Here is a 13,918-nt window from a genome sequence, read left to right as displayed (position 1 = left end):
AGGTGCAGGTCAGGGTCATCTCCCTGTCCTGTGTCAGTGCAACTACCGGAGCCTGGGCTTCCTGTTGGAGCGGGTCCAGTCACTCCAGAAAAGGCCGCCCTGAAAGGCGGGGCTGTCTGTGAGGGGCCTGGTGCCCCCAGGCACTTCTGCTCCCAGCTATTAGCTCTGTTTGCTTCTGACTTCTCTCTCTCCCTTCAGTGTCTGGGTCTTCAGCTAACTCATTCCTGGGACACATTCCTTGTTGTAACAGCCGCTGGGCTGATGCAACAGCCCCAGCCCCCAGGAGCTCTGGGGTTAGAGCTACTGTGGCGGAAACCACCAGCAGTAGGCTTCGGGCTAGACGTCCGTTCCTCCAGAACACCCAGGGGCGCCTCATGCCCCCATATTCGCCGGGCGCAGGAGGTGCAAGCCCCAGGAGGGGCCTCCTAGGGCGCTCGGCCTCTGTCCTGACTCACCCTCTGTTCTTCCCTCCTTCTCCAGAGTGGGTGGGGGACTCATCTGCACAGTTCTACCCCCCACCCTTTGTCCTCAGTGTAAACCACGCCAAAGACCGGAGCCTCCAGGACGGGTCTGGAACCCCCGCTCCAGGAAGCAGGAGGAAATTCTATGCAGGGCACAGAGGGAGGCGCCCACACCCAGGGCAGCTGTAGAATGAGTAACAGCCGGTCAATAGGAGGCTCCCCCGGCGGGTGTGTGAGCCCAGGGCTAACCCAGGTGTACCAATTAACCGGACTGTGTATCTTTTCCCCCCCATCTGGCCCTCCGCTGGCTTGAATAACCCAGAGTGACAATCTTAGTGAGCTGAGAGGTAGCACAGAATATATAAGCCTGCGTAGGCCGCGTTGACTCTTGTGTTGGGTGAGTTAGCAGTGCCTGCCGGGGACACCCTCAGACCCTCACCCGTCTGTGAACTCCTCTTCACTCCTCAAGACCCAGTTCAGACTGCACTCCCAACGAGAAGCCTGCTGGGCGGCGTCCCATCAGCTCTTACCACATTGCATCACAATCCACATGTCAAGACTTACTCTCCCTCACTGGACTGTGGGCTCTGAGGTCAGGGGCTCTGCCTGGTGTCCTCAGGGTCCAACACTAGCAGGTGGAGCACCTCGCCCTCGATCCACACCCAGTCCCTGCTTGTGGCATATACTTGCCTATGGCCATGCACTCTGCAGGTGGGAGGTCGCAGCCCCAGCACTCAGGGCCAGACCGCCCGCTGCTTGGACTCGTCCGGAGGAACCTCACCTTCCCTGGGACACTGGCACACAAAGCCCAGGGCAGGAGGGATCCCAGGGCAGTCCAGGCATATGGCCAGGGAGACTGCGGCAGAGGAGAGATGTCAGAGGCCGAGGAAGGAGAGAGCCCCCAGCAGGAGCCGGGGGGTGCTCACCCTAGATTCAGGGGCGCCCAGGGCAGCCCCTTGTTAGGGCGGGGCTGGTGACCAGTCCTGGGTCTGGTTTTCATTCATTCCTGGAAGATGGACGTCCCCCTCAAAAGGAGCGGGGAGGCTGGGGACGGCCACAGGCCCGTGAGCTCTGGAAGGCAGGGTGGACTCTTTGGACCCCATCCTCTGCCGCTGGCTGGAGGGTTCACTAGAGCAGAGAAGAGGAACACACAGGACATCCCCCACACAAACAGGTACCCAAAGCTCTAGTCCCCACGGGCCAGCTCAAGCCTGCCGTCCTCGGAGAAGTCAGTGCTGTCCCTGGTCGGCAGCCCGAGCTCTGCTCTCGCTGTCCCCGTGCCACGGATGCCCCATCAGACCCGGGAGCCTGGACCCTCGGTGGCCTCGGCTGCCGGGCCACACCCGGCGGGCGACGGGCGTATGTCCCCAGGCGCCTGGCTCAGCTCTGCGTTACCTACTCATGCAAGCCCCGTGAGTGAGGCACTCTGGGACAGGCAGGGAAACTGAGGAACAGGTGGTAAAGTGACTCAGGGCCAAATCTCTCAGCTTCCCATCAGAATCCCAACATGATTCTGTTTGTCCACGGGGGACTCTTCAAGGGCAGGGATTTGTCACCTCAGCACAAGCCCCAGGCTCCGTTGACATCAGCTGAGCTAAACCGAAGCAAAAGGCAGGGTGGTTTTCCTCCGTGGTGGTGGTTCTGGGTGCCGGCTTCGCCAGCATTCATCTGAATGACCTGCCCAGGCTGGACGGGCAGGGGACAGCATCCGTATGGGTCCAGCTCCCCAGGGGATTCCAAGTGCGGTCAGACGGAAACCAGGGCGCTCCAACAGCGTTCCAACAGCTGGCCCTTCCAAGCCCGATCCTGGGTTGTTTGGGCTTTCCTGGAACCTGGCCCAGCTCCACAACCTGGCCGGGCCTGAGGATATTACGGGGAGTGCAAAGGCAGAGGTCTGTCCAGAAAAGGCTCCCAGGGATTTTCTCTACGATGATCTCTTCATAACAAAACTTGTGCCATCTTTCAGCTTGGGGCACACACTCTCCTGGGAGCAAAGCAAAGCCCTGAAAACAACACAGACATTGCTCTGTCTTCAGCCTGCACTTGTCTTGGAAGAAGGGGGTGAAAAGCAGACGGTGGGGGCTTGCTGCGTAGGAAGGGCTAGGCCTGGGCTGTTGCAAGGTGGGACCCAACCCTCATCGCCAACGCGTGCAGAGCCAGGCCCCATCAGTCACTGGGTGGAGGACAGCCCTGGGGGCAAACTCCGGGGTAGTTCAGGTCCCCTTCCAACCCCGCACCCCCACCGGGGGCTGAGGTGACCTGCCAGGTGCACCTGCTTCTGGGTCCTACACAGCTTCCTGGGTTCCGGCTCTGCCGGACCCACGAGAGGAAGCCCTGACAGGCACCTTATGTCGGGAGCCCTTAGTTCATTCCTCTGGAAGATGGGTATAATTATTCCCAATCTTGTTTTGATAAGCTGTTATAAAATAATTTCCAGGATATATCTTTCATTAAAAAAAAGAAGACAAGCTGAACAAAGACATCTAGTAAGTGCTCATTTGGGTTAAAAACGTGCTTAGGTCTAGAGAGAACATTTCTGGAAAAATACTTAAGAAAGGGTTAAATGCAGATACCTCTGGACAGGAGAGGACTTTTTTGGATTGTCTGCTTTTTCAAAACCTACTGCATGTATTCTATTTTTATCAGAATGCTACAATCTATCAAACTCAATTTTCTTAAAATATTGAATAAGTGTATCAAATACATTTATGAAAGTGTACTTAAGAATAAAAAATAACTCTCGCTGTCAACAAGAGAAACAGAAAGAACAGGATTTTCAAGAATTACAAGGGAGGAACGAGATGCGTGCGCGCAGCGGGCCTGAATCCCGGGCGGGACTCGTCTTTTCAAGTCCCCGAGGCTGGTCTTGGTCCCGGGCGCCGTGGTCACTGCCTTCTGGGCTGCTCGTGGCCGGGTTTCTGGCCGTTGCCCAGCCCCACGCTGAGCCTTCTTCCTCTCCCCCAGGCCGGGCTAGCCTGGGACTCACAGCCCAGCTCCCCAGAGAGGAGTGGTAAACCGGGGACCGGAGTCTGGCCTCTCAGCTGGCTTGCTACCACGGCGGTGGGGTCAGACTGGCCTGTCCCCCTTCGGGAAGATGAGCCGCCGGGGGCTTCACAGTCCTGCGCAGGGAAAAGTAGGTGCGGCCAGAGGAGGGGAGGGCCGTCCCCAAGCAAACAGAAGCCAGAGTACCTGTACAAACAGCGGGGTATAAAGGCGTCCCCTTGGCCGACGTGGCAAGTTCGCCGAGCAGACGGGTCCCCAGAGCCCGCCCGCCCGCCCGTGACCATGGAGGCCAGAGCGCTCCGGCTGCTGGTGGTATTCCTGGTCCTGGGGTCCTCCAGCTGGGCAGCAGCGTACCAGGGCCTGTGTGAGTACTGCTCAGGCTTCCTCTTCACGCCTTAGGAAGGAGGGGGCCGGGGCCGGCATGGGGAGGGCAGAGGAGGAGGGGGGGAGGCAAGATGCAGGCTCAGCGGGCCGTGTGGGGGCTTGAGGAAGGTGACCAGGCCCCCACGTTAATTAGTAATTGCCATTTACCAGATGCACACGGTTCCTCTCAATAGCCCTACCAACTGGGTCTTGCTGTTCCCATTTTACAGACAAGGAAACCGAGGCTCAGGAAGTTAGTAACTGACTGCATGCAACCCTCTCAGTCGGTGCTGGGACCAGGTTAGAAGCCAGGTTAGAATCTGGCCTGGCTGGCAGCCTCTGCCAACCCTACCACCCCGTTGCCTTCTTGGCCGCAGATTTCTCATCTACCAGAGAGGTCTTGACACACTGTGTTGGCACATTTACCAAACAGAAAGACCAATGAATACGGTTTCTTCCAGAATGTTTTCAGCGCACACGGACAATTTCCACTTAGCCCTGGCCTTGCACCTGCAGGTGGGGCGTGTGGCTGTCCCATCCGCCCAAGTTTGAAGAAATTAGGGTGTGGCTCTTATCAGGTGCCGAAGGGAGCGGCTCCCAGCCTGGGTGCCCGCCAGAGTCACCCGGACGGCTTTGCACATCCTGCAGCCCGGGATGCGCCCCCCCCACCACGCCACAGTGTCTCTGGGATCCCAGTGCGAGCGAGGTTTGGGAAGCCCTGGAATGAGGAATTACCCAGTGGCAGGGATAGGGGAGGATTTCAGGGATTTCCTGTGGTTTCTGTTTTCCTAAGGAAAATCCTGTTAAGTGACCAGGCGAACATTGCAGAACTTGAGCAACATAGGCTTGCTTCAAAAACAAGTGTTGAGGACGCAAGGATGTGCCAGAAAGATGGGACACACCAAGGGTTTGGGGGACAGGGAGACACGGAAAAGGAAGGGAAAACAGCCTGCATTGTGATTTTCTGTTTTAAGTGTGTTATCTCCTATTATACTATTCATTTCTTTAAGGGAGCAGTTTGTGTTGATAAAACAGTGAAGGGGAGCCTTGTTTCTGGGTTTGGGGGCCCCCAGATGGCCAGGGGGAAGGAACCGCGGCCCACGGACCCCTGACAGGACCCTGGGGGCACACAGTGCGAGGGGCACCCTGGCCAAGGCCCAGAGCTCCCACAGGGCAAGTAAAACCTTCTGCGGGAAGAGCGTCCTCCTCAAGCAGGTGTTGGGGTTCAGGGGGGTCATTTGCTTTGAACTCAGAAGCCGGGGGGAGGCTGCGCACTGGCAAACTGAAGTCAGCAGACCCACCCGCGCTGACCGGGTGTTGTTTGGGACAGCGACGAACCTGTGTGAGGTGCCGGCCAAGGACAGAGTGGACTGTGGCTACCCCCACATCACCCCCGAGCAGTGCACCAATCGGGGCTGCTGCTTCGACTCCAGCATCCACGGGGTGCCCTGGTGCTTCAAGCCTCTGCAGGACACAGGTGAGCGGCCCCGCGGGCACGGCATCCCTCCTGGGTCCCCGGAGGCCACGCACGCCCGGGCAGGGCCCCCAGCGCCGCGGCTGTCCATCGGCGGAGGCGTCAGCCAGGGGCTGCCCCTGCTGTCCCTTTGCTGAGGGGTCTGTGCCGACTCTAAAAGCCGTTGTTTTGAAAAGGTGTTCAAAGTCGAGGTGCTACGTACAGGGAGCTAGTTTAAAAACTCTCCTGGAGCAAAGTGGAAAATGCACAGGTTTGGGAAGCTGGGCCAGTGTCTGAAGCCACATTCAGCAAACAAAGCCCTGTCTCGTTTGTGATGTGCTCCTGGCGGGACAGACAGTGGCGGCCCCAGGCACGGAGCCCCGGTGCCTCCCCGCACCCCACCACCTTCCCCCAGCCTGCCTCCACCCGCGGTGCAGCGGGGCCGGGACTGCCATTCCGGGGGAAGCCCGGGGTAGCCACAAGCAGGGGTCCGCACACGCGGGGGCGGGGGCAGGGTGGGGGGGGGTGTGTGCAGCCCTGGCTCCGTCAGTCCCACCCCACATCTGGGGCGTGAGGTCTGCTAGAAGCCACCTGGCAGTCCAGGTGCCAGCTCATCTTCTAAGAAGGACACAGGCGCCTACGAAAGGCACCTTCCTGGAATCAGCACGCGCGCCCTTTGTCCCCCGGAATGAGGGAGTGGGGCCGCCTTCCGGCTGATGCCAGCATCCTGATGGATGATGGGGCCCCCGCCCACTGCCCCCGGCCTCCTCCCCCTTCCTGGCAAATCCAGGCAGAGGCGCAGATAAGGCTTCGGGACCAGGAGGGAGTTGTCCATTGCCTCTCTGCTGGCTGTCCCCAGTCTTTGGGGCCCCTCAGCGGGGGGCAGGGATTATACCTTCTCCTTTGGGAGCTGACAGCGGCCCTGCCGAGGCTCATCCTTTCTATCACCTGCCTGAACCCCTAAGTTCTGGTGGGACATATGGCTATTCTCCACAAGGTCAGACACTCAACTCTTTCCTAGTGACTTGGGGAGAACGCAGGCCAAGGCACTGACCTTGGAGCCTGTCTTGACCTTGAGAAGCCAGGCACCCAGTGGGTGAGGTCGAGGCTGGTCATGGGGATGCATGCCTGTGCTTTGTTTCCAGAATGCAGATTTTGAAGCAACGTCCACTGGCCCTGGACACCCCGGGAAATGACCATCCACACTCGGGGCACCCTGCCTGTGTCCTCTGCCGGCTGTGGCTCATCCCTGCTTTTCTCCTACCCTGCTCCCAGCAAGCCCCTTCACTGAAAGCTAGGGCCTGGGGCCTGATGTCTTAACGAATAAAGCAAGATCCCAAACGCAGCGTGAGGGCTGTTCCTCTTTCCTGAGACTCCATGCTCTTGTGTTTTATTTCTGCCAAGTGGCTCTCCTTTCTTAGCCTCTCCCAGATGGGGGTGGTGGGAGGGGGTGCGAGCGCCTCCAGCCCAGGGCCTCCCAGTCCCCCCCCGCCAACCCCGGAGCTGAAAGATGACCCTCAGTAGCTGCACTGTTTGCATGAGGATGTGGTGGGTCTCAGACCAAGCCTGACACCGCAGGGAGGCCCAGTGGTTTTCCAAGTGGCCACCACCTCGTGCAAATTCAGAAAAGACATTTCAAATATAAGTTTCAAAAAAAAAAAAAGGTGGTTAATGTCTTCCTTCGTGAAGAGAGCAAACCAATAAAGCCATCTTACCAACTGGCACTTTGTTGTATTTATTTGCAAGTCAAGTGTAATGGCTGTGGCCCCTTGGTGGTCTTTTACCTTTTTCTTCTGAAAACGGAGGCAGCTTTCTGAGGAAATGAGCTAGTCTCACCATGAGGACTCTGTCTCGGGTTCTCATGAAGTCCTAACGACCCCTAGATGCAGAGCTCTTCCCTCCGTCCCTAACTTTCTGGGACACGTGCCTCCCCACCGATGTCACGCAGGGCCCCCGGGTGGGAAGCTCAGCACGACCCTCTGCTCGGGCCGGGCGTCCTGCACGCTGTGTCTGCCGCCCGCACCCCCTTATGGCCAGAGATTCGATTCCCCGCATGCTCCTTCCTGCCGGACGGCCGTCAACAAATAGAGCAGCTCACAGAAATGGGGTCTCTTGGTCTGAGTCATCCTCCTACTGAAAAGAGACACCGGCTCCCATGAAAACAACAGGCTTTGTTTTGGGGTCTGCACTTGGGGCCAGGTGCCCCGAGCTGATGATGTCCCTGGAAGTGAGATATCATTACCCTTGCTTTACAGATAAGGAAAAAGACTTTAAAAGTCCCACGCAATGGGGTCTGCTATGAGGAGGCCAAGGCAGGATGCCCAGGCCTCCAAATCCAAAGCCCTATGTGTTCCTTCTAATGTCCAGCCACTACACCTGCCAGGCCTAGGGAGTGAACCTTTCTGGAAACACTTCAGACCGCGCAGCAGGTGCAAAGCGCAGCCTCCTCCCCAGAGCACGTGCTACCCACAGCGGTGCTCCCCTGGACAGACCCCTCCCTCTGCCTGTGTGTCCCTTTCTCCTCACAGACCAAGCCCAGCCTTGGAGGCCGGGCCGGATCTTAGCTGGAGGGGTTCAGAGGTCACCCTGGTGACGGGGCCATGCTGTCACCATCCCCCTTGCTACCCAGCCGGCCTCCGGGGCCCGGCTCTGCAGCTTCCGGCCGCACAGCCTCGTCGATGGTGACAGCCCACCCGTCTCTGCCTGTGTCTGCCATGCCTGAGCCCTGATCTGGACACCCCCTCTTCCTGTGCTCCCCACCTGCCCCGGGACTGCCTGTTGTCTGCCCCTGTGCCCCGGAGGGACAGGGTCCACCCAGAACCTGAGGCTGGGGGCCCCCCTTCCTCCCCCTGCCCCTTCCTCAGTTACAACAAGGCTTCAGGCATGTTCCAGATTGGTCACCTTTGGCTCTCACTGTCCCGTGGGTGGTGGGTCAAGTTTGCTCCTGTCAGCAGAAAGCATTAGGTGGGCAGATGTGTCCCTCGAGGTCCCGATGGGAGAGCAAGACCCCGGCTGACACCGTGCATTTCTCCCCGCAAGCGAGTCCTCACACCTGGGCCCGGCCAGCAACCCCCTAGGCGCTGGTCCCCGAGCACTCGTCACACCCTCCCCGCAACGAGGGGACGCGCCCCTGTCTTTCCTCTCTGCCAGTCCTGGGGTCTCCGAGTCCAGATCTGCGCTCCGGGGCTCCCCCATGACCTGCTCCAGGGGGGAGATGAGCAAACAGCGCCAAGCCTCTGCGGGGCTGCCTCACGCCCAGTGGCTCTCAGCGCGAGTTCCGTGGCCCTGCGCGCCCGGGGCCTGGGCTCACGGAAGATGCCCCGGGCTCATGGGCGGCCCAGGGGCGCTCGCTGTGGGGGGCCAAAGAGCTTCTGTGTCCTCTGCCTGTGGCTGCCAGGCCCTCAGAGGAGGCTCGCCACCTGGGGACCACATGGGCCCTCGGGGATATGCGGCTTCCCGGTGTGGCCACACACCTGCAGAGCGAGGAGAGGGCCAAGGCCTGGCCAGGGACAGGGACAGCCCCCGACCCTGTGGAGGCATGAGGGTCCCCGGGCCTCCGAACCCTGCCTTCCTTGGCTGCAGCCGTCACCCCTCACAGACACGGTGCTCTCCACCCACCGTCTCGCTCGTGGGCCCGATCGGAGGCCCCCGTCTCCATCGGAGCCACAGACACCACCACGGGCGGCAGCCCTGCCTCCCACCCCCACTCACAGGCTATGTCTGCCATCCCACTGTTGCGTGTTCCAGGCTTGAGAGTGTCTTCCTGGGTAACTTGGGGAGACCCCAGGTCAGACTCAGATGCAGAAGCAACCTTCACCCCCAGCACGGGGGCCTCCTTCCAGGGACCCCCCCCCTGCTCAGGAGAATCATCTGGGTGGGGGCTGAACCATCTCGTCCTGGGGCTCAAAGTTCTCTCCCTTTTCTCTGTTGCTCCCGCAGGGGGGCAAAGGGGATCCTCATGCAAGTCATGCTTTGGACCGTCTGCTCCATGCTCCCTGGGGGTCCTGGGCAGTGTGAATGCTAGCACACAACCCCCCTCCAAGCCAATAGCCTCATGACTACTTCAAAGAATGGATGTAGATGTTACAGTCATCTGGGGAGCTTCCAAAAACCTCAGAGGCCCAGCAAACCGCAGTCTGCAGGGTGAATCCCAGCACCTCCCTCCGCGCCGGGCAGACACCCAACCATGAATGCACAGTGGGTTGTTGGGGAGGACTGGATCTCCAAGTCTAAGAGGCAGATGCTGACCCAGGGCTCAAGATCTCCACTCTTCTCCAGCCTGTCAAAAACCAAAGGAGCAAGCAAAACCTGTGGTTCATGCGTCCCCGTAAAGCCTCTGGGCCCAAAAGACCACAGACAACCTGGGGACCCTGCCAGGCCACTTTTAAAAAGTACTCCAGTAAAATACCATTTATCTTGATTGCTCAGATTCAGGCCCCCCCCCCCTTCAATTCCATGCCTCAGCCTAGCCCAGTCCCGAGCCCATGGGGGGCTGTGGTATGCTCGCAAACGAGTTCACAGAGCACCTGCAACCGGCCAGACCGCTGACCCTGATGGAGGGAGACACCCCCAGCCCCAGCCCCAGCCCCAGCCCGGGAGCCAGCCCGCGGACCTGGTCTGAACCCCAGGGACCACCAGCCCCCTCTGCTGGCTGGCATGTGTACCTCAGCTTCCTACCCTCCCCAGCCACTGCCTGGCTTCATTCCTCCGCCTTCTAGATAGGATTTATTAGGATACCCAATCTCTCAGCTGCTTCTGCCTCCTGCAAGCACCCAATCCTGAGCCAAGCCCCATTTCCGTGAATGTCCCCCAAGTCCTATATAGTTGATCCTTTCTAATGCTGTCTTACCAAGGTGCCCCACCGTACGTGGTGTCCCTTGTTGCCCCAAGTCCATCCACCCCCCCTTGACAGCATGTGTGCTCCCGTGGTCTTTGGCAGGAGGGTGTCGCCAAGACACAGGCTGAAGGCGTGGTGGGGCAATGGGGGCCCAGGGACACATGGTCTTGACCAGTGGGTTTCAGTGGTTCTGCACAGCCGTCGGGGTTGTTTCGAAACTCGTGGCACGTTTTCTGAGCGTCATATGAATGGGGGGGGGGGGCGCTGCTGGCATCGAGTGGACACAAAGCCAGACTGTCAGGGGTCTGCAGTGCGCCAGGGCATCCTGTGGACTTCCTGCTGGACGCCAAGGGCAGCCACAAACCTGTTTATAACGGTTTGAGTCTAGAGCCTACTTCTGTGTAAATCCTAACATGAAGTTATTATTTGGGTTTTTGCAAAGTCTGGAGATGCTGGGATTTCCCGGGAATGCAGGCTGATGTGAATAGAGGGAAGGCTTCACTGAGGTTGGAGCTTTGGCCAAGTGGATCATTTCGAACATGGCATCACTAGGGACAGGGCCCCACGTGGCTTGTGAGTTGTTGGCCCTGGGGCTCCCTGCCTTCCTAGGTGGTGCGCTCGCTGGGCGGGGGGGGGCCCTGTGCAGGGCCATCATGGGGAGTGTGGGCACATGGAAACGCATGATGTTGCTCCATCCACCAACACTTTCCCTTTACTTGTCCTATTTTATAGGGCACTATGCATATTTATTTTACTTTGTGTGTAGGCATGTTATTAAGTATAAAATTATTAAGTATAACTTCCTTTCAAGAGATCAAAAGGGGTCTTGTGAAATCCTTGGTATAAAGAGGTGGGCTCTGCTGGCAGAATCTTGTCTCCCGGTCGGGCCCCCTGCCTCTTCTTGCCCAGTCCACCCCCAAGCAGGGCAGCCCCAGAGCCCCCTGCCTCCCTGGCCTCTATTGGTTCCCATCCTTTCAATCTTAAACCTGAATCACGCTTTTGAATTTAAAAAATCCCAAAGGCTGGCAGATGTGTTCTCCGGTTCCCCTAGGACCACCTCCCGAAAGCCCCCTCCCCCTCTTCCGCAGGTCAGATGACAGAGGGTCACTGGGCCCACAGAAGCAGGGATAACAAGACGTTGGCTCACACCTGCCCCGTCACCCCCGCACTCTGCACCTTACTTCCCATTCAGGGGCTCTGCTCCCGCTTTCCAAAACAATCCATTTCTCCCCAGTACCCCCACGGCTGTCGAGGCCCAGGGGATAAAACGTGGGGTCATGCACACCCAGCCCACTCTGCCGAGCCTGACCCCTCCCAAGGAACCCCGCTGGGGGACCCCGAGGCGGGCACCTGGGAAGGTTGGGTCTGTAGCTGGGTCTGCACCCCTCCAGGGCTGCAAGGGCTGGGGTGGAGCTGGGAAAAGCCCTGGAGCACCGTGGCCCCTCCTTTGTTCACCGCCTGATCCCTCCTTCCCGCCCTCCCTCTGTCCTCATGCCACTGACCTACCCAAGGGCCCAGTTTCAACGCTTGGAAATCCTGGGGCCGATCTGACCTGCGTGTCGAAGACCCTAGGACGCCCGCAGGGGTGAGTCACACCCCTTCACTGCCGACCTCCAGTCTCCATCAATTGAGGGAGAACTTCATCTTTGCCAATATTTCAAAGTTCTTCCTCATTCTCCTTTTCGTGGGGTTGAGCAGAACCCCAGGTGCGGCCCATTCCCTCCATCTCCCACCCCGAGAGAGGTGCTCTGTGCTGGGGGAGAGACCCGGAAAGGAAGAGACGAGGGTCTTGGGGGGCACTGGGGCCCCTGCCCCCTACACATGATAAAAGAGCGGCTCAGCCTCCTCTAAGGAAGGCTCATTGCTGCAGGGCTGTCCTGTTTCACACATTTTACTTCATGGAGCCCCACAGTAGCCCTGCGAGGTATGGATTACAAGTGAGCGAGTGGAAGCACAGAGCATGAGCTCAAGAGCGCAAGGTCACACAGCAGAGAGGGGGACCGAAGCCCAGAGTCTGGTTCCAGGGTCTGCAGATACCCCCCAGCCCCAGCAGCTCCAAGGTCTCAGAGTAGAGGAGGGGGGTCCTTCTGGGTTCATGGCCAGGGCACGGGGTAGAGTAGCCTCTGGGGGGAGGGGGGTAAAGAAGCCGGTGGTAGACCTGGAAGCCAGGACTGATGGAGAACCTGGCAGGTGTCAGACACCAACTGAGCACTTGAGATTTCCTAACTCTCCGAATGCTCCTAAACAAGCCCACAGAGCCAGGGGGTGGTACCATCCCCATTTTCAGAGAAGGAAACAGACACGGAGCCAGGTAGTATTTTGGTCGTGAATTTGCAGCCAGCCAGGCTGGCCTCTGAGGACGCACCAGGAGGAGCCCTTCTGGAAGAGTGTGGTCGGGTGACAGCACCTGCCACACATGGGCCATTCTGTTCTGCTTCATGTTCCCAGCCGCAACAGACAAGGGGGGCAGAAATTACATCCCCGGTCCTGTGTTTCAACCTCGTGTAAAGATCCCTTCGTGATCTCCCGTAGGTTTAAAAACTCAGTGCTGAAATGCAGACAAACTAAGTTTGAGCAATTACTTCTAATTACTTGCTTGCCAGGAGCCCAAAGTCCCCCAGAGCCCAGTTCTTTCCCTGAGTTCTGTGAGACCGGCCGGTGGTGGCGGGGGGCGGGGGGGTGGGTCTCCAAGAGAGACGGGGTCTTCCTCGGGATTTTTAAACAATGTTCTTGGCTGGGGACAGCCGATGTTACTAGAGCACCCAAGAGAGCGCTAACCAATGTTAAAATTGGGGGCTAGGAAGTGCTATAGTGTGAGCTGGAGACTCTTTCTCCTTTTTACTCAAACTGCAGTGAGAAATCACATATTTATTCTTATTTTACCAATGAGGAAGTTGAGAGAAATTCACCCAAGGACACAGCCTTGCTGCAATTCAATGCTGGGAAGAGCTGGCTGCTTTGGTGGGGCCACGGGCAGCATGATGCCCCTCATGGCACCAGGGGGCACCCTGGCCACTCAGCTGACCCCGGGGGGCCCCAAAGGGCGCCTGTTACACCTCCACCTGCTGGTCAGGGCGCCTCTAAAGTGAGCATCCCTCAGTGGCTCAGGGTGGATTCACATAATGACTGGGTTCCATATGGTCCCAGGGATCATTTTGAGATCGAATATCTTCCTCACCGACTTGAGCATGATACACATATGTAGAACCTTCCAGAACCCACAGAACGAGAACTTTGACTTGCCCAGGAGAAGCCAGACTCCCTTGCTGCTGGTGGAAAGGGGAGATGAATGCTAGGCTTTCTGCCCCCTTACACTCACACTGTGGCCATTAAACCTGATTATTACTTCCTGTCATGGGCGCGTGCCTTGGTCGGCTGTAACACTTTTGGGGGGCGGGGTGTCTCAACCTTTCTGAGCTGGGGTGATCCTTCTCCTATGCTGTGTGTTGCTTTTGAAAGCTACCTGTGCTTTCTGCTAAGAGAGGGCGACGGTGCGTGATTGCATCCACAGGCACATCCATGGACACAGGAAGTAGGTTAGTGGCCGCCGGGGGGTTGGAGGGGTGGGGGGCGACTGGTGATGGACTTCTTTTGGGGGCGACGAAAATCTGGGACTGGAGAGTGGTAGCAGCTGCAGAATTCTGTGAGGACACTGGACAGCTGTGAACTTTAGCAGGGCACATGTCATATTAAATGAGCTCTCTCTCTCTCTCTCTCTCCCCGTATATGTTATCTATAAACCCAATTGTGATTACATCTCTCTTTGTTGATTTACCGACCTACACAATGTCTGACTTTCTG

General features: G+C 58.2%; 1 protein-coding gene across 1 annotated transcript; it reads left to right on the top strand.

The window, feature by feature from the left end:
- Nucleotides 1–3,712: 3,712 nt before the first annotated feature.
- TFF3 (trefoil factor 3) lies at nt 3,713–7,004 on the top strand. Its single transcript, XM_027585978.2, has 3 exons — nt 3,713–3,828; nt 5,158–5,304; nt 6,426–7,004. Exons 1-3 carry the CDS (start codon nt 3,747–3,749, stop codon nt 6,437–6,439), a joined length of 243 nt encoding a protein of 80 aa, XP_027441779.1. The 5' UTR covers nt 3,713–3,746; the 3' UTR covers nt 6,440–7,004.
- The last annotated feature ends 6,914 nt before the right edge of the window (nt 7,005–13,918 follow it).

This window comes from Zalophus californianus, chromosome 1, assembly GCF_009762305.2.
Source record: "Zalophus californianus isolate mZalCal1 chromosome 1, mZalCal1.pri.v2, whole genome shotgun sequence".
Taxonomy (NCBI): Eukaryota; Metazoa; Chordata; class Mammalia; order Carnivora; family Otariidae; genus Zalophus; species Zalophus californianus.
Note: the sequence above shows the minus strand (reverse complement) of the source record. Positions and strands in the feature narration are given on the sequence as shown.

Bases quoted from the DNA above. Each gene is read 5' to 3' on its own strand.
- TFF3 (XM_027585978.2), top strand. From the start codon at position 3,747: ATGGAGGCCAGAGCGCTCCGGCTGCTGGTGGTATTCCTGGTCCTGGGG. The intron at 3,829-5,157 runs GTGAGTACTGCT...TGTTTGGGACAG, and splicing joins AGCAGCGTACCAGGGCCTGT to CGACGAACCTGTGTGAGGTG.